This window comes from Mobula hypostoma, chromosome 11 (assembly GCF_963921235.1).
Source record: "Mobula hypostoma chromosome 11, sMobHyp1.1, whole genome shotgun sequence".
Classification (NCBI taxonomy): Eukaryota; Metazoa; Chordata; class Chondrichthyes; order Myliobatiformes; family Myliobatidae; genus Mobula; species Mobula hypostoma.
In genome coordinates, this window is record NC_086107.1 from 97,714,924 (window position 1) to 97,733,315 (window position 18,392).

Sequence of the window (18,392 nt, forward strand, 5' to 3'; positions counted from 1 at the left end):
GTTCCTTTTCAATGATTGTGGTTTCGTTGTCCACAAGATTCACACACGCACAAATTAGTTCCAAGTGTTGCCTATTCAGCCTCCAAAGCCTAGGAAATGTTAAATCACTGCTGGATAAAGTGCTGGTAGTTCTAGAACTCTTCCCATCAAAACTGCTTGGCATTGATTCTGCTCACAACATCCAACAGGAGGCCCTTCCCTTGGGAAGACTGTGGATTAATTCAACGGCAGGAGAGAGAGGGAACCTTTCCACAGACACAGCAAATTGAACCGATTAAGATCAAGAAGGCACAAGCGAAGTGGGGTTGGACTGGGTCAATAAAATTTGATCTCTGAGAATAAAATAAGGCAGAATCAAGGCAGGTTGAGCAGCTTGGAAGGAATCTGTGAAGAGCACTGATCCACTACATGGAAATAAATTCCTCTGAGTGTTTGGTTGGACATGTTCAAAATTATCAGGACTTAAGACAATAAGACTATTAAAACATAGGAACAGACTGAGGCTATTCTATCCTGGATGATTCAATATCCCTCTCAACCCTGTTCTCCTGCCTTCTTGTAACCCTTGACACCCTGACTAATCCAGAACCTTTCTTTGAATATACCCAGTGCCTTGTCCTCCACATCCATCTGTGGCAATGAATTCCGCAGATTCAGCACCCTTTGGCTAATGAAATTCCTCCTCATCACTGTTCTAAAGGGACGTCCTTCTATGCTGAGGTGCTGCCCTCTGGTCCTAGACTCCCCAACTATAGGAAACTCTATCAAGGCCTTTCAACATTCGATAGGTTTCAATGAGATTTCCCCCCCCACCATTCTTCTAAACTCTAGCAAATACAAGCCCAAAGCCATCAAATGCTCCTCATACATTAACCCCTTCATTCAAAGTTCAAAGTAAATTTATTATCAAAGTACATACAGTTTATGTCACCATATACAACCCTGAGATTCATTTCCTTGTGGGCATACTCAATAAATCCATAATAGAATAATAACCATAATAAAATCAATGAAAGACTGTCCCAACTTGGGTGTTCAACCGGAGTACAAAAGACAACAAACTGCAAATGCAAAAAGAAAGAAATAATAATAATAATAATAAATAAATAAGCATTAAATATCAAGAACCTGAGATGAAGAGTGCTTGAAAATGCATCTATAGGTTGAGGAAACATTTTCATGATGAAGCAAGTGAAGTTACCCCTGTGGTTCAAGACCCTGATAGCGGAGGGGTAATAACTGTTCCTGGTGATGTGAGTCCTGAGGCTCCTGTACTTTCTTCCTGATGGCAGTAGCGAGAAGAGAGCATGTTGTGTGTGGTGGGTGTTCTTGATGATGGATGCTGGTTTCCTGTGACAACGCTTCATGCAAATGTGCTCAACGATGGAGGGCTTTTACCCGTCATGGATTGGACTGTATCCATTATTTTTTTGTATTATTTTCCATTCAAAGGCTTTGGTGTTTCCATACCAGGCTGTAATTCAGCCAGTCAATATACTCTCCACCACTCATCTACAAAAGTTTGTCAAAGTTCATTCCTGGGATCATTCTAATGAACTTCCTTTAGACCCTCTCCAATGCAAACACGTACATCATTTCTTAGATAAGGGGCCCAGATCAGTTCACAATACTCCAAGTTCAGTCTGACCATTGCCTTATAAAGCCCCAGCATTGCATCCTTGCTTTTATATGCTGGTCTCCTCAAATTGAATGCTAACGTTGCATTTGCCTTCCTTACCACCAACTCAACCTGCAAGCTAACCTTCAGGAAATCCTGCACGTCCCTTTGCAACTCTGATTTTTGAATTTTCTCCCAGTTTAGAAAATAGTCCAGGCCTTTATTCCTTCCACCAAAGTGCATGACCATACACCTCCATCTGCCACTTCTTTGCTCATTCTCCCAATCTGTCTAAGTCCTTCTGCAGACACCCTGCTTCCTCAGCACTACCTGGCCCTCAACCTATCCTCATATCGTTCACAAACCTGGCCACAAAATCGCCAATTTCTTCATCCAAAACATTGACATATAACACGAAAAGAAATGGTCCCAACATCAACCCCTGCAGGGCACCATTCATCACCGGCAGCCAACCAGAAAAGGCCCTCTTTATTTCCACTCTTTACCCCCGCCAGTCAGCCAATCTTCTATTCAAGCTCTATCTTTGATTTCTTGTAATACGATGAACTCTTAACCTGTTAAGCAGCCTCAGCTGTGAGTCATCTTGAAAGCTAAAATGAAAATCAAATGAAATAGTAAATAGCACGTATAGATAGAGGTGGCTCCTTCAAAAGATCAGAATACTTTGCATTTGGGAGCAGGGTTAAGCAAATGTATAGTAAGGTGAAAGTAGTCACAGTTAAAGTTTAAAGTGTTGGAAAGTTATTAGAGTATAGTGTCATCAGAGTGAATGGGATTTTGCAGTTACCTATATAATATTTAATCATACCTTGTGATATCAATAATATTTTTAGTCCTTATGCCACCATAACAGTAATGGTTACTTAGCATATAGTTCCTTAAAGTTGTTATAGCTGGAGATGGTATTGGGGACAAGCTCCCACTACCAATTAAATGCTCCCAATGGTGTGCACCTCAAATAGCCTCTAACAACCAATTCCAGCTCCTGGCCTTCACGTGTGGCTTAGCCACTAAGCCCGGCAGAACCGTTTCTACTGACAGGAGAAGGGGCAAAGGTGGGTTACTGGCACCTTAAAACCAGTCGCTTCGATAGGGCTCGTCAGCCATGGTTGGCAGCTCATCAAGGAGAAGGAAAACTCCGATCTCAAATCCCCACTGCCTGGCAGCTATACCCACTCATGGGGAAGGCTTTGGGAGTAAAGCCCGGCGGGGGGGGGGAGAAATCCGGAGCTGGAGTCCCTAGGGGAGTCCGACGTTGAGTTCAACGCTGACTGGCAACTCCTGCGACGCTGCTGATACCAAACTGCATCAGTCTCTGCCATTCCTTTGGGTTCATCAGTTGCATGGAGAGTGGGAGAGGTTGCTACACTGGCAACAGCTTGCTCTCCATATCGTACTGCCCAGGCTTGCATATCTAGACAGCAAGGACACAACATCCATGGTCAACTTTGACCAACGGAGGCCTCACTCAGACTCAGACTTAGCATAAGGGGAGGCAGGATGGAGGGATGGAGAATCTACGGCCAGCATACTCCAGAAGCAAGGCCACCTGAACCGCTACATGCAGAATATACCTGCACTAGTGCACACTCTGAAACCGAGCAAAGGATGACCCTTATAATCAACATCCACAAAATAAAGGTCTTCCACCTTTACTTTTGGGTGGGGGGGATGGTTGGAGATATGTCTGTATTAAGGCGCCCCTTCCCTCCGCTAGCCTGCAGGTCACCCTCGGGCAAGGTGTAGCACCTGCTTAGCCCCCATTCGGGGTCACGAAAAGCCATGGGAGCAGGCGGTGGATGGTCGTATGAGCAGCTGGTGCATATCACTAGTCCTGTTTGACATCACTGAAGAGTACTGACAACGGCTGGGGTCGTCCGTCTTTGAAAGACTCTGCCCAGAAGAAAGCAATGGCAAAGCACTTCTGTAGAAAAAATTTGCCAGGAACAATCACGGTCATGGAAAGACCATGATCACCCATGCCATACGACACGGCACACAATGACAATGATGCTAATGATTTAGCATATGTAACCTGTTACAAAGCTACAGGGCTGTGATCCTCTGTGTTTAACCTCACTCAGCAGATTCAGGCCGAACTCAGAGAAATAGGACACGAGATGAGATGATAACCTACATCCTCTGCTTTCAGATACTTCTGTCAGCTTCCCGCCTGAATTACCTCTTCCGCTGACTCGAGTACGTGTGTAATGAAGACTCCAGGTGCTGGGGACTGACCTAGTCACTTATTTATTGAGTTACAGGCAATCTTTCCGGGCAGCCCAGCAATTCCCTAGCCTAAACACAGGGCAATTAACAACGACCGATTAAGCTAACAACCAGTACGTCTCTAGACTGCGGGAGGAAACCGGAGCTCCCGGAGGAAACCCATGCGGTCCTGGGGAGAACGTACAAACTCCTTACAGGCCGCTGCGGGAATTGATACTGCAAAGCGATGTCCTAATCACTGCGCTACGTGCCGCTCCATGCTATCCTGCAGCGTGACATTTCATTTCATTACCTGATGAGGCTCCTGGCGCGCACTGATTTCTCATTTACTGAGACTGCAGTGAATAAGGAGTCTGAAACAGAGTTACGGCATGGGAATGGGAAACAGGCATGGCGGTACAGTATAGGAGGGCGACCTGCTGTTGCTCACTTACTACATTCAACCGTGACCTACCACACGGAGTTACCACCTTCAATCTCAACACTCTGCACTTTCAATCACAAACAAGAGCAAATCTGCAGACGCTGGAAATCCGAGCAACACAGACAACATGCTGGAGGAACTCAGCAGGCCAGGCAGCATCTACTGAAAAGAGTAGCAGTCGGCGTTTCGGGCGGAAACTCATCACTACTGAACAAGCTGATAAAATCTTTGAGCCGTTGTGATAGTTGATTGCCCGCAGCAGAGAGCAGAGAAGCCGCTAACCGCACCCAACGCCCTTGTGCTGGGCACGTTAACCGACTTCACTAGCACAGATGGAGGTGAGCATTGCCCCGCCGACTCGTCGATGATCGTTTGGGAATTTGAAATGTCCAGAGAAAAGGCACCGATGGGGACGATGTTAGAACTGGAAAGATTGCTTGCAATACAGTTTGTAGCTATAGACTGTGCAAAAGTCATCCGATCACATCCCCGACATCTATCATTCATGATCCACCTCTCCGTCTTTGAAAGCTCCGACTGAATCTGTTTTTACTGCCATCTCAGCTCCCTATTTCGATTAGCACAATCCACAAGGTTCTCTATCTATCTATCGAACTATCTTTCTCTCTCTCACTTCCTCACTCTCTATTTCTCACTCTCTCTCCCCCTTTCCCTCTCGTTCTCTCTCCCCTCTCCCCTCCCTCTCTCTTTCTCACATACTCTTTATTTCTCTCTCTCTTTCCATCGTAAGCCTGTGCCGTCTGACTGTTGAACCCCCTGCCACCCGCAAGCACTAGCCCCTCGCTCATTCCCAACCTCTGCCCCGCGGAGAGCGACGCGGCTTCCCCCTCCAGGTTCCGTGGGAACGCACCCAAAACGCTTACCACTCCTTTGCTGATGTCCTGGGCCGCTGGCTGCTCGCTCCTGCTTAATTCGGCAAAGGTCAGGATGGTCCAGATGAGCGGGATCGTTGCTGGTGCTGGGGTTATCCTCTCCAACATGTTTCCGAGCAACGCAAACCTTCCGCGCCACAAGCAGACCTGCTGGGCTTTATCCTGTTGCGCTTTGTGTCCTGCTGTGCCCCTCTTCACCTGGGACCTGCCTCGATTACCTCCCCTCCCGTCTGTCCCTCCTTTGCCCCCTCCCTTTCTCACTCACACCCTCTCGTAGTTCTGTCCTCTGTTTTACCCGGTTCCTGTTTTGCTTCTCGTTTATACTTAATTTCTCTCTCCGCCCACTGCCAAGGGGTTCCTCTCCAACTGTCTCTTTCTGGCTCTGTCTGGCAAATCCTCTCCGCCTGTTAAACTTTACGTATCTGCTGTTAGCCATCTCCTGTGTCTTTCAGCCTTCAGTCAGCGTTTAGCTATGAGATTTTGAATTCCTCGATGCATTTTGTATGTTGACCTCTGCTTTACCCTGCCCCCACCAGACTCTGATTTATAATTCACTTAGTTCAGTTTCTCCTTGTCTCTTCTCTATCCATACGTCTGGGAGAGCGGTGCAAGTGTGTTAAATGAATATCCCCATGGGAGACTGAAATGTTATACCAGCAGACATTAAGACACACACATACACACACACACACACACACACACACACACACACACACACACACTTGTTAATTAGTCCTGCTGAAGGGTCTTGGCCTGAAACGTCGACGGTACTCTTTTCCATTGATGCTGCCTGGCCCGCTGAGTTCCTCCAGCATTTTGTGTGTGTATTGCTTTGGATTTCCAGCGTCTGCAGATCCCCTCTCGTTTCTGAGTCAATTATTCCTTCTGTCGGTCAGATTTGCACACTTGTCCATCCGAGTAGATTTCTGCAGTACAGCAATTCTCTCACACACGGCGCTCCACAAATTATAAAGAAGACACCGCTTTTTCAATTATGAAAAAAATACTGTCAAGGTAGAAAGTGGAGATATGGGGATAATTCCCTCAAAAGTACCCCCCCCCCCAGTGAGTGGGGTGCTGTGTTGTGGGACGAATAGTGCTGTCTGTCCCTCCGGACGGTCAGACCCACACACTACAGCATTTGCTCCGTAATGCCTGTGGAGGAGGCTAAAATGCCTCCCACATCTCTAACTGAGCAGGTGAGAGGTTGACACGGCTCCGGTGCACTGACTCAGGAAAGGGAAGATGTACAGAGGTGGTGGGGGAACGGCCACATCTGCGGGGGGTGGGGGGGGGATGCTTTCTCCTCATCGTTCCTCTTATCTAAATCGTTTCCATCTGTGACTTGCTCTTCGGCAAATATTCAACTTGTAATTCCACACTCCCCAATATGCACTGAGAACAGGGGCGCCTTTAGGGACTGAATACGAAAGTAGGAAGTGCCTTTTGAGGTACTGCCTGCCCCAAAGGCGGGTCTGTCCTGCCGATGCTCCCTAGCCCATCTGTCAGGAGCAGAAACCCTGGGGGCATTCGCGCTAGGCGTGGCACTTTCTTCCGGAGGCAGTCGCAGGGCAGATGTACAAGATGAAGCAGGAATTTTTCAGAAGCGGGGCCGTGAGCGTGACTGCTGGTAAACTCGGAAAGCCGGCATACCCGCGTCCCCTGTACGTGTGCAGCGAGTGACAATATTCCCGAGGAGGATAGACGATGCCCCCCAACCCCCCACCCCCACGAGCCAGGCAGGACACAGAGTAGAGGGTGAGCATCTGCGGCGATGCTGCCGGAGGGTGGCTCACACAGCGGGACGTCGCTGAGTTGCAGTGTGCGGGAGGAGCTCCCAGCGGGTCGGGCGGCATCTGTGGGAGGCAAGGAGCTGTCAACGATACGGGCCAAGGTCCTGCGTCAGGCCTGGAGTGGAGATGGGAGGCAGCCAACACCGAGGGGAGAGGAGCAGGGTCTGAGACGGGAGTCCGGGGCGGTCGGTGGCTGCAGGAGGGCGCGTAAGACGAGCCTTTGCACTCTGGTCGCCGCGGCAACACGGATATTTCAGCGGCACCCATTAACCTTCTCATTCTTATATCGGCCCACGGCCTCCTCTACTGCCACAATGAGGCCAAACGCAGGTTAGAGGAACAATTCCTCATATTCTGTCAGGGGGACCTCCAACCTGATGGCTTGACTATCCTCATGACTTGCCCATCACCTCCTCCCCTTTATACCTTGGTCTACCGTCCTCTCCTATCCAATTCATTCTTCTTCAACCCTTTATCACCTCCCACCTCCCCTACCCACCCACTTTCCTCCTCGTCTGGCCTCACCTGTCACTTCCCTTCTCCAAGAATCACTAGTTCTGGAATGGTTCCAGAGAACTGGAAAATTGCAAATGTCACGCCACTCTTTGAGAAGGAGGGGAGGCAAAAGACAAGAAATTATAGGCCAGTTCACCTGACTTTTAGTGGTTGGGAAGATGTTGAAGTTTATTAGGTGGAAGCGGGCGAGGCGAGGAAGGTTTGACATTCATTTTCTGTTGCTATTTGAGGAGAGGGGCATTATGACTGTGAGGGCAGTTTGCTGTTCTCGGTGTCGGATGTGGGAGGCCCTGGAGTCTCCAAGCCTCCCGGACGTCTACATCTGCGCCAAGTGCATCGAGATGCAGCTCCTAAGGGACCGCGTTACGGAACTGGAGCTGCAGCTCGATGACCTTCGTCTGGTCAGGGAGAGCGAGGAGGTGATAGAGAGGAGTGGAAGGCAGGTGGTCACGCTGGGGCCACGGGAGGCAGACAAGTGGGTCACGGTTAGGAGGGGGAAGGGGAAAAGGCAGGTGATGGGGAGTACCCCGGCGGCTGTGCCCCTTAACAACAGGTACTCCTGTTTGAGTACTGTTGGGGGGGACAGCTTACCCGGGGGAAGCGACAGTGGCCCTGCCTCCGGCACAGAGTCTGGCCCTGTAGCTCAGAAGGGTAGGGCAAGGAAGAGGAGGGAAGTTGTGATAGGGGACTCGATAGTAAGGGGGTCAGATAGGCGATTCTGTGGACGCAGTCCAGAGACTCGGATGGTAGTTTGCCTCCCTGGTGCCAGGGTCCGGGATATTTCTGATCGTGTCCAAGATATCCTGAAGTGGGAGGGTGAGGAGCCAGAGGTCCTGGTACATATAGGTACCAATGACATAGGTAGGAAAAGGGATGAGGTCCTGAAAGAAGAATATAGGGAGCTAGGAAGGGAGTTGAGAAAAAGGACCGCAAAGGTAGTAATCTCGGGATTACTGCCTGTGCCACGCGACAGTGAGAGTAGGAATGCGATGAGGTGGAGGATAAATGCGTGGCTGAGGGATTGGAGCAGGGGGCAGGGATTCAAGTTTTTGGATCATTGGGACCTCTTTTGGCGCAGGTGTGACCTGTACAAAAAGGACGGGTTACACTTAAATCCTAGGGGGACCAATATCCTGGCAGGGAGATTAGCGGGGGCTACTGAGGTGACTTTAAACTAGAATGGTTGGGGGGTGGGAATCAAATTAAAGAGGCTAGGTGTGAGGAGGTTAGTTCACAACAGAGGGATGGGAACCAGTGCAGAGAGACAGAGGGGTGTAAAGTGAGCGTAGAAGCAAAAAGTACAAAGGGGAAAAGTAAAAGTGGCAGGCCGACAAATCCAGGGCAAGCATTAAAAAGGGCTAAGAGAGTTGTAAAAGAGCGCCTGAAGGCTTTATGTGTCAATGCAAGGAGCATTTGTAATAAGGTGGATGAATTGAAAGTGCAGATTGTTATTAATGATTATGATATAGTTGGGATCACAGAGACATGGCTCCAGGGTGACCAGGGATGGGAGCTCAACGTTCAGGGATATTCAATATTCAGGAGGGATAGACATGAAGGAAGGGGAGGTGGGGTGGCGTTGCTGGTTAAAAAAGAGATTAACGCAATAGAAAGGAAGGACATAAACCGGGAAGATGTGGAATCGATATGGGTAGAGCTGCGTAACACTAAGGGGCAGAAGACGCTGGTGGGAGTTGTGTACAGGCCACCTAACAGTAGTAGTGAGGTCGGAGATGGTATTAAACAGGAAATTAGAAATGTGTGCAATAAAGGAACAGCAGTTATAATGGGTGACTTCAATCTACATGTAGACTGGGTGAACCAAATTGGTAAAGGTGCTGAGGAAGAGGATTTCTTGGAATGTATGCGGGATGGTTTTTTGAACCAACATGTCGAGGAACCGACTAGAGAGCAGGCTATTCTGGACTGGGTTTTGAGCAATGAGGAAGGGTTAATTAGCGATCTTGTCGTGAGAGGCCCCTTGGGTAAGAGTGACCATAATATGGTGGAATTCTTCATTAACATGGAGAGTGACGTAGTTAATTCAGAAACAAAGGTTCTGAACTTAAAGAGGGGTAACTTTGAAGGTATGAGTCGTGAATTAGCTAAGATAGACTGGCAAATGACACTTAAAGGATTGACGGTGGATATGCAATGGCAGGCATTTAAAGGTTGCATGGATGAACTACAACAATTGTTCATCCCAGTTTGGCAAAAGAATAAATCAAGGAAGGTAGTGCACCCGTGGCTGACAAGAGAAATTAGGGATAGTATCAATTCCAAAGAAGTAGCATACAAATTAGCCAGAGAAAGTGGCTCACCTGAGGACTGGGAGAAATTCAGAGTTCAGCAGAGGAGGACAAAGGGCTTAATTAGGAAGGGGAAAAAAGATTATGAGAGAAAACTGGCAGAGAACATAAAAACGGACTGTAAAAGCTTTTATAGATATGTAAAAAGGAAAAGACTGATAAAGACAAATGTAGGTCCCCTGCAAACAGAAACAGGTGAATTGATTATGGGGAGCAAGGACATGGCAGACCAATTGAATAATTACTTTGGTTCTGTCTTCACTAAGGAGGACATAAATAATCTTCCAGAAATAGTAAGGGACAGAGGGTCCAGTGAGATGGAGGAACTGAGCGAAATACATGTTAGTAGGGAAGTGGTGTTAGGTAAATTGAAGGGATTGAAGGCAGATAAATCCCCAGGGCCAGATGGTCTGCATCCCAGAGTGCTTAAGGAAGTAGCCCAAGAAATAGTGGATGCATTAGTGATAATTTTTCAAAACTCGTTAGATTCTGGACTAGTTCCTGAGGATTGGAGGGTGGCTAATGTAACCCCACTTTTTTAAAAAGGAGGGAGAGAGAAACCGGGGAATTATAGGCCGGTTAGCCTAACGTCGGTGGTGGGGAAACTGCTGGAGTCAGTTATCAAGGATGTGATAACAGCATATTTGGAAAACGGTGGAATGATTGGACAAAGTCAGCATGGATTTGTGAAAGGAAAATCATGTCTGACGAATCTCATAGAATTTTTTGAGGATGTAACTAGTAGAGTGGATAGGGGAGAACCAGTGGATGCGGTATATTTGGATTTTCAAAAGGCTTTTGACAAGGTCCCACACAGGAGATTAGTGTGCAAACTTAAAGCACACGGTATTGGGGGTAAGGTATTGGTGTGGGTGGAGAATTGGTTAGCAGACAGGAAGCAAAGAGTGGGAATAAACGGGACCTTTTCAGAATGGCAGGCGGTGACTAGTGGGGTACCGCAAGGCTCAGTGCTGGGACCCCAGTTGTTTACAATATATATTAATGACTTGGATGAGGGAATTAAATGCAGCATCTCCAAGTTTGCGGATGACACGAAGCTGGGTGGCAGTGTTAGCAGTGAGGAGGATGCTAAGAGGATGCAGGGTGACTTGGATAGGTTGGGTGAGTGGGCAAACTCATGGCAGATGCAATTTAATGTGGATAAATGTGAAGTTATCCACTTTGGTGGCAAAAATAGAAAAACAGATTATTATCTGAATGGTGGCCGATTAGGAAAAGGGGAGGTGCAACGAGACCTGGGTGTCATTATACACCAGTCATTGAAAGTGGGCATGCAGGTACAGCAGGCGGTGAAAAAGGCGAATGGTATGCTGGCATTTATAGCGAGAGGATTCGAGTACAGGAGCAGGGAGGTACTACTGCAGTTGTACAAGGCCTTGGTGAGACCACACCTGGAGTATTGTGTGCAGTTTTGGTCCCCTAATCTGAGGAAAGACATCTTTGCCATAGAGGGAGTACAAAGAAGGTTCACCAGATTGATTCCTGGGATGGCAGGTCTTTCATATGAAGAAAGACTGGATGAACTGGGCTTGTACTCGTTGGAATTTAGAAGATTGAGGGGGGATCTGATTGAAACGTATAAGATCCTAAAGGGATTGGACAGGCTAGATGCGGGAAGATTGTTTCCGATGTTGGGGAGGTCCAGAACGAGGGGTCACAGTTTGAGGATAGAGGGGAAGCCTTTTAGGACCGAGATTAGGAAAAACTTCTTCACACAGAGAGTGGTGAGTCTGTGGAATTCTCTGCCACAGCAAACTGTTGAGGCCAGTTCATTAGCTATGTTTAAAAGGAAGTTAGATATGGCCCTTGTGGCTACAGGGGTCAGGGGGTATGGAGGGAAGGCTGGGTTCTGAGTTGGATGATCAGCCATGATCATAATAAATGGCGGTGCAGGCTCGAAGGGCCGAATGGCCTACTCCTGCACCTATTTTCTATGTTTCTATGTTTCTATTACTAAGAATGTGGCTTCGGGATACTTGGAGGTGCGTGATAAAAAAAAAGCCCGAAGTCAGCATGGTTTCCTGAAGGGAAAATCTTTCCTGACAAATCTGTTGGAATTCTTTGAAGAAATAACAGGCAGGATGGACAAAGAAGAGACAGTGGATATAGTTTATTTAGACTTTCTAGATTTACCTAGATACTAGCATAGATTGAACATTGTCTGACTGGCAAGGAGGCAAGACTTGAAATTAAGGGGGTGTTTTCTGGTAGAATGCAGGGGTGTTCCACAGGGGTCCGTGTTGGGACCGCTTCTTTTCTGGTTATGTATCAACGATCTGGATGGCGGAATTGATGGCTTTCTGACAAATTTGCAGACGATACCAAGATAACCGGCGCAAAGATGTGGCAACAGTTCTGGATGCTTATAGGAAGGAAACTGACCAGAATAATATCACAATTAGAATTAGGTTTACTCTCAATGGCAGGGTGTTTTTGAGGCAACAGTAAAGTGCAAAGGTATAACATTCCTATAAATATCAGAAAATAAAATACTGCAAAAGAATAATGAGGAAGTCTTCAAGGATCGTTCAGAAATATCTAAAGATTCAGAAGTAAATTTATAGTCAAAGTTTACGGCCCTGAAATTCACCTTCCCCACAGACAGCCATGAAGAAAGAAAATCCATGGAACCCGCCCGTTCGAAGAAAAACATCAAGCTTCAAACGCAACACAAAAGAAGCTAAGACTTTTGCACAGTACTGAAACATTTGACTCGTTCAAAGAAAACATCAAGTACCCAATGCGCAAAAAAAAAGAACAAATCATGTAAACAGCAAAGAAAGAGAGAATAACACACAGAAACATCAAACCGCAGAGTTCTTGAAACAGCCTGGGAATGTTCAGTTCAGTTCAGTTCAATTTAGCTCTGTTTCGATCGCTGATTGCAGGCCGCAGAGACAGTCCACATCAAAGTGCCCTGATCAAAATTGCGCAAAATAGCAAAAAAAAAGGAGTAAAGCAACACTTTCAGTACGCTGGATGAACTCAGCAGGTCGGGCAGCATCAGTCAGAAATGATGAGTCGACGTTTCGGGCTGGAACCCTTCGTCAGGATTGAAGAATGAAAGATGGGGAAGGATTTGAAGAATGCTTGTAGCGTCAGTTGAAAGACCAGTAATTTGAAAGACAAAGGAGTGGGGGAGGGGAAGCAATGACGTCATAGCCCTGAAAACAATGGGTAGTAGAAGAAGGAGGCAGAACCATGAGGGAGCTGGGGGAGGGGGCAGAGTCAAATAGGGATAGAAGAAGGGAGGGGGAGGGAATTACTGGAAGTTGGAGAATTCTATGTTCATACCAAGGGGCTGGAGACTACCTAGACGGTATATGAGGTGTTGCTCCTCCAACCTGAGTTTAGCCTCATCATGGCAGTAGAGGAGGCTATGTATGGACATATCTGAATGGGAATGGGAAGCAGAGTTGAAGTGGGTGGCTACCGGGAGATCCTGTCTGTTGTGGCAGATGGAGTGGAGGTGCTCGACGAAGCGGTCCCCCAATCTGCATCGGGTTTCACCTCCACTCCGTCCGCCACAATGGGGTGAGCAGAATGGATCCAAATTAGGGCTGCTTAGTCATGGATGCAGCTGCTGAAGATCTCCTTCTGCCTCAGTCCAAGAGCCCAATGACTGAATGAACCACCCACCACCCAACGTGCAAGCTCGTGACTTCTTTCAGTCCTCACGATCCTACCCCCTTCACCACCTAGTGATCACCAAGGGACTTATTCTGGGAGGTTGGGGTGGATTCCCTTAATGGAGAATGCCTGAGTTTGACCTTGCTTGAAGTGGGGAGGCTAATTCACGGGCAGCCACCACGCAGTCCTTTACAGATCAGAGTCAGGGTCCGGTGACACGGAAAACAAGACAACTGGGACCCTTCGCTGCTGCAGTCTTCCTCCGCCCTCACTGCCATTCTGACGTGTCATCATCTTCCACCTGCTCCACCATCAAGGTCGTCATTGGATCGCAGTTTGTCTGAAACCTCCCACTTGATCTTAACAACATGACCTTACTTCTCTGAGGACCATCACCTTGCCATGGCGAAGAGTTCCTGAGAGCAAAGACGTCTGCAGTTCAGCTCTGGGTAGTGTCATGCGACCAGCAACAATGAATATAGAATTGAGTCAGGTTTTATAAACAAATAAACATTTATTAAACTCTGCTCAAAATTAGTAAAAGGACAAACAAACGAAAACCTTAACCAGAAGTAAACTGCTATGCGGCCATTTAACAAACCGCTAAACTCAGTACCAGTTCTTAAAGCGGTAAATGCGAACACAGTATTAAAGTGGTAAATTGGAACACAGTTCTTAGAATGGTAAATTTGAAAGTCCAAGATATTTATACAGTCAATTAGGAGAGACTTCCCTGACGTAAAGAATCCCTTGAAGACACGACGTCACTGCCGATCCCAGCCGGAACCTGCCTTGTCCGCAGGACTCACGACAACGGAAATAAAACGGTTTAAAGGCTCTGACCTTTTCCTCTAGAAACTAGGTACTGCACAACCTTTCTGCTGCTTTTAGCAGAGGTTATCTCATGCAGATCACTCTTACTTGAACGAATTCAATAATAGCCAATCCTCCCCAAAACCGCCAAATGACTCCTTCAGGTTCCCGTCTTCACTCTGCAATACCACTGAAAAGGTACATCAACAAATCTGGCAGCTATTGGTGAAACTGCCCACCCAACACTTCTGTACCTTACAATGGAAAGTAAAACTCCGTTTTAAAACTCTACTGCATCATGTGACTAATATGCAGTGTAGCGGAGTATCTGACTGACGATCTAACTGAAAACTAACTGTGTCACCAGGGGTCTACACTTATATACCTGGTGAGAACAGGTCATCACGTGACCTTTGCAAGACCATTACATCATCCTCATAAGACAGTCACAAGATATCCATGAGGTATGTAACAGTAGGGTCAAGCAGACAAGGACATCCACACATACACATACCCTGAGCACACATACATGGACACTATAAAGACCTACTTCCTCTGTTGAATCCCCTTCTATAGACCCACCATTTCTGTGAGAAAAAGTCGCCCCTCAGGTCCCCTTTAAGTAAGTTACCCTCCCTATCTAAATCTATACCTTCCCCTACTCTTCAAGAAAGACCACGATCGTCCATCTTCTCTACACCCCTCATGATTTACATTCTTCTGTAAGGTTATCCTCAGTACACACTATATATTCCAACTGTGGCCTCACTAGCATCTTGGTGACGTCCCAGTTCATGCAGCTAATGCCCTAGCCAATGAAGGCACATGTGCCAAGTGCCATCTTCACCAGCCTCTCTACCTGCATCCTCACCAAAATTTGTGGTACAATAGACAGTGAAGGCAGTTATCTAAGATCTCAACAGAGTCTAGATCAACTGGGAAAATGGGCCAAGGAATGGCAGATGGAGTTTAACTCCGTCAAGAGTGAGGTGTTGCATTTTTGGTCATTTCAATCAGGCAGGATATCCCATTAGGAGAATTCTGGTCAAGATGGCGAACAACGATTCTTCAGGTGACATCTTCCAGATAGTCAATTATTTCACTTTTTCTACATCTTTTACTTATTCTTTCTATCTTAATTGTGTTTCAGAAACTGTTGGAGCCTGCAACTTACAGTTTGATCAAATGATCTAGTACTGTGCTGTCCCCAAAAGAAATTTCAGGAGAGGACCGCGAGCGCAAGTTGTCTCGAGCAGGAGACCAGAGACGGGGTGCGGAGCCATGATTGACTCCACTTATCGCTGATTGAAATGTTGTTGAAGATTGAAACATCGAGGCAAATGCAGAGGAGGGCAGGTCAGTGGTTGCTCTTCATGGATCAGGAGGCCATGTCAGGCCAGAGGTCGGTGGTCGCTCCCCACGGAAGGACTGAGTTCGAGCTGTCATTCCCTTTAATGCTGATGGAGGATGTTTTCGAAATTTGGAGACACACTGTATGCGATTATCAGTATGGACTGCAGTTTATATTGGTCTCCTTCACTTTTTCTGTGTTTTCTTTCTTGTTGCTGATTGGCGGGTGGGTGATATGTTACCTTTTTTGGGTGATAGAGGGGTTGGGAATTTAGGGTCTGATGTTTTTGTTGGTGATTTTTCTTGTGAGCAATTTGTTAGATTTTTGTGTGTGAGAGAGGGGTTGGGGGTTTGATGTTATTGTTGCTGGTTTTTTGTATGAGGGTGCTTGAGGGTTAGGGGTTTTAGCTGCCAAGTCTGGGTGGGTGATCTGTTAGCTTTTCTGTGAGGGAGGGGTTGGGGGGGTTCGGGGTTTGCAAGCTCTGTTTCTTTTTCTTTTTCACGAGGGGGAGGGGTTGGTGTATCTTCTTTCAATGACTGTCATGGTTTTTCTGTAGTGCATGGCTATCTGGAGAAGATGAATCTCAGAGTTGTATTCTGTGTACATACTTTGATAATGAAATGAACCTTTGAACATGCTTGGTGAATGTCAGGGCCCTGGAGAGTGCCATAGACCTGGAAGACATTGTGGTACAAGTACATACAGAACTGTGCAAAAGTCTTCGGCACGTATTTATAGCCAGGGTGCCTAAGACTTTTGCAGAGTAACGTATTTGTCAACGTGGAGCAGACAGTGAGTTTGTAAATCTGGCAGGAGCAAAGGATGTTGAGAATGGTGATGGCGGAGCACCGCGGGATGGGTGTGGGTCAGGTGGAAGAGAAGGAGTGCCGGGGCGGGGGATGGTGCAGGTGCAGACACACCAGGCCTGAGACACCAGGCAAACGAATTTGACTTCAAACACTTGGTTTATTGATCATTGCAGAATGCCTCTCTGGTGCTTCCAGCTCCCTCCCCTCTCCCTTCCCCTTTTCCCAACTATGATCCCCCTTTCCCACTCTCCATCAACAATAGAGACCCATATCAGAACAGATTTATCATCACTCACCTATGTCATGATTTTTTTTTGCAGCAGCAGTACAGAGCAACACATAAAATCACTACAGCACTGTGCAAAAGTCTCCAGCACAATGTCTCAGGCTGAGATCGTCTGCGCCCAGCTCAGTCCCATCCCTGGCACTCCCCTTCCTTGCCACCTGTCCCATACACCTCCTGCCAAGCTCCACCCTTGCCACTCCCAACTTGTTTTGCTCCCACCAGACTTACAAGCTCTCTCTCCGCTCCACGACGACAGATACCATACTGAACAAAGGTTTTAGACACCCTCGCTGTTTGCACAGTACTGTAGGCAGGTGTCCTAGGAACACATCACTTTGGCCCAGGATTCCCTGTGATACACTGGTGGATGTTGTCTGCTGCAGCCCGATCATAGCCCACATTAAGATTGATTTGCACTTGGCCTAGTGCTCTATCGAACTGTCTCTTTGCCTTGCTGTTGGTCTGTTGCCTCTTCTCTTAGGAGGGAGGAGAAGATGGTGGCACAACGCAGCTCGCAGCGGCCACTCTGATGGTGATGTCTGGTATTTGTCAAGTAGGATGCCGTGCACAATCCTGATTTGATGGAGACAGACGTGAGAGCACCGAGGAACATCTGGTAAAACTTCTGAAATGCCTGCTTCGCTGCCGCTGCTACTGTGTGATCCAGAATCTCCGGAGGGGAAGGCCCCGAGTCCTCGGCTTTGCTTGTTGCTCAGCGGCCGGGGTGGAGTCGAAGTGCTCGGCAGAGGTTGGCGCTCGGTGCTCAGTGTCGGAGGGCTGGTCGGAGGCTCAAAGTTTTCAGATGGACTCAGAGTCCGCTGCGGTCAGGTGCTTCCAATGGTGCTCCATCGGCAAGTTCGCAGCGCTTGGAGGTTCATGGCAGGAAAAGTTTCTCCCTTCTGCCGTCTGCGTGAGATGATGAGGCTATCGGCACTTTGAGACTTTTTTTTACCGTGCCCATGGTCTGTTCTTTATCAAATTACGGTATTGCTTTGCACTGTTGTAACTATATGTTATAATTATGTGGTTTTGTCAGTTTTAGTCTTGGTTTGTCCTGGCTTTCTTGCGATATCATTCTGGAGGAACATTGTATCATTTTTTACTGCAAGCCTTTCTAAATGACAATAAATGAGGACTGAGTATCCTCATCATCTAATAATCTAATCTCTCCGTTTTCCATTTTGCCCTTGTGCTCTATTTCCTCTATTACTTGGGGTACTCCATCCTTCAGGCTCTCTTATTGTTACTACAGCAACAGAAGACTACCACTCGGCCCACTGGGACCGTGCCGGCCCCTGCAAAAAATCCCTCCAGTCCCATTCAGCATTGCTTGGTTGCCCTCTACCCCTGCGACCTATTCTCTCTCACCTCCCCTGACACTCTGTTCCGTTAACCCACACAAAAATGTGAGTGACAGCAGCCAATAGACCGGTTGGTATATGGAAGGCAAAGGACATGCAGAGAAAACCCACACTGTCCTAGAGAGAATGTGGCGACTCCGCACAGCCAACACCCAGTGCCAGGATTCCCTTTAGCCAGAGGGCCGTGAGTCTGTGGAGTTTATTGTGGAGGCCAAGTCACTGGGTCTATTAATTAATTTACTTATTTATTGAGATACAGCACAGAACAGGCCCTTCCAGCCTTTCGAACCGTGCCTCCCTGCAATCCCCCAATTTAAT

General features: G+C 47.4%; 1 protein-coding gene and 1 long non-coding RNA gene across 3 annotated transcripts in view; one reads left to right on the forward strand and one right to left on the reverse strand.

Annotated features, from left to right (window-relative positions):
- The window catches only part of LOC134353979 (matrix metalloproteinase-17-like), a 59,530-nt gene extending 54,077 nt beyond the window's left edge, over nucleotides 1-5,453 (reverse strand). Inside the window, exon 1 of the mRNA XM_063062597.1 lies at nucleotides 5,177-5,453. Within this exon, the coding sequence (XP_062918667.1) occupies nucleotides 5,177-5,293 (117 nt within the window). The 5' untranslated portion in view covers nucleotides 5,294-5,453. The remainder of the gene's footprint in view (nucleotides 1-5,176) is intronic.
- The window catches only part of LOC134353980 (uncharacterized), a 50,138-nt gene that overhangs the window by 18,674 nt on the left and 13,072 nt on the right, over nucleotides 1-18,392 (forward strand). The window contains exons 1-2 of one of the 2 annotated variants that reach the window (XR_010019706.1): nucleotides 4,507-4,630; nucleotides 15,418-15,623. This is a non-coding gene — a long non-coding RNA (uncharacterized LOC134353980). Of the gene's footprint in view, nucleotides 1-4,506; nucleotides 4,631-15,417; nucleotides 15,624-18,392 lie in introns of those variants that run through there. The other variant, XR_010019705.1, reaches the window with a different exon arrangement.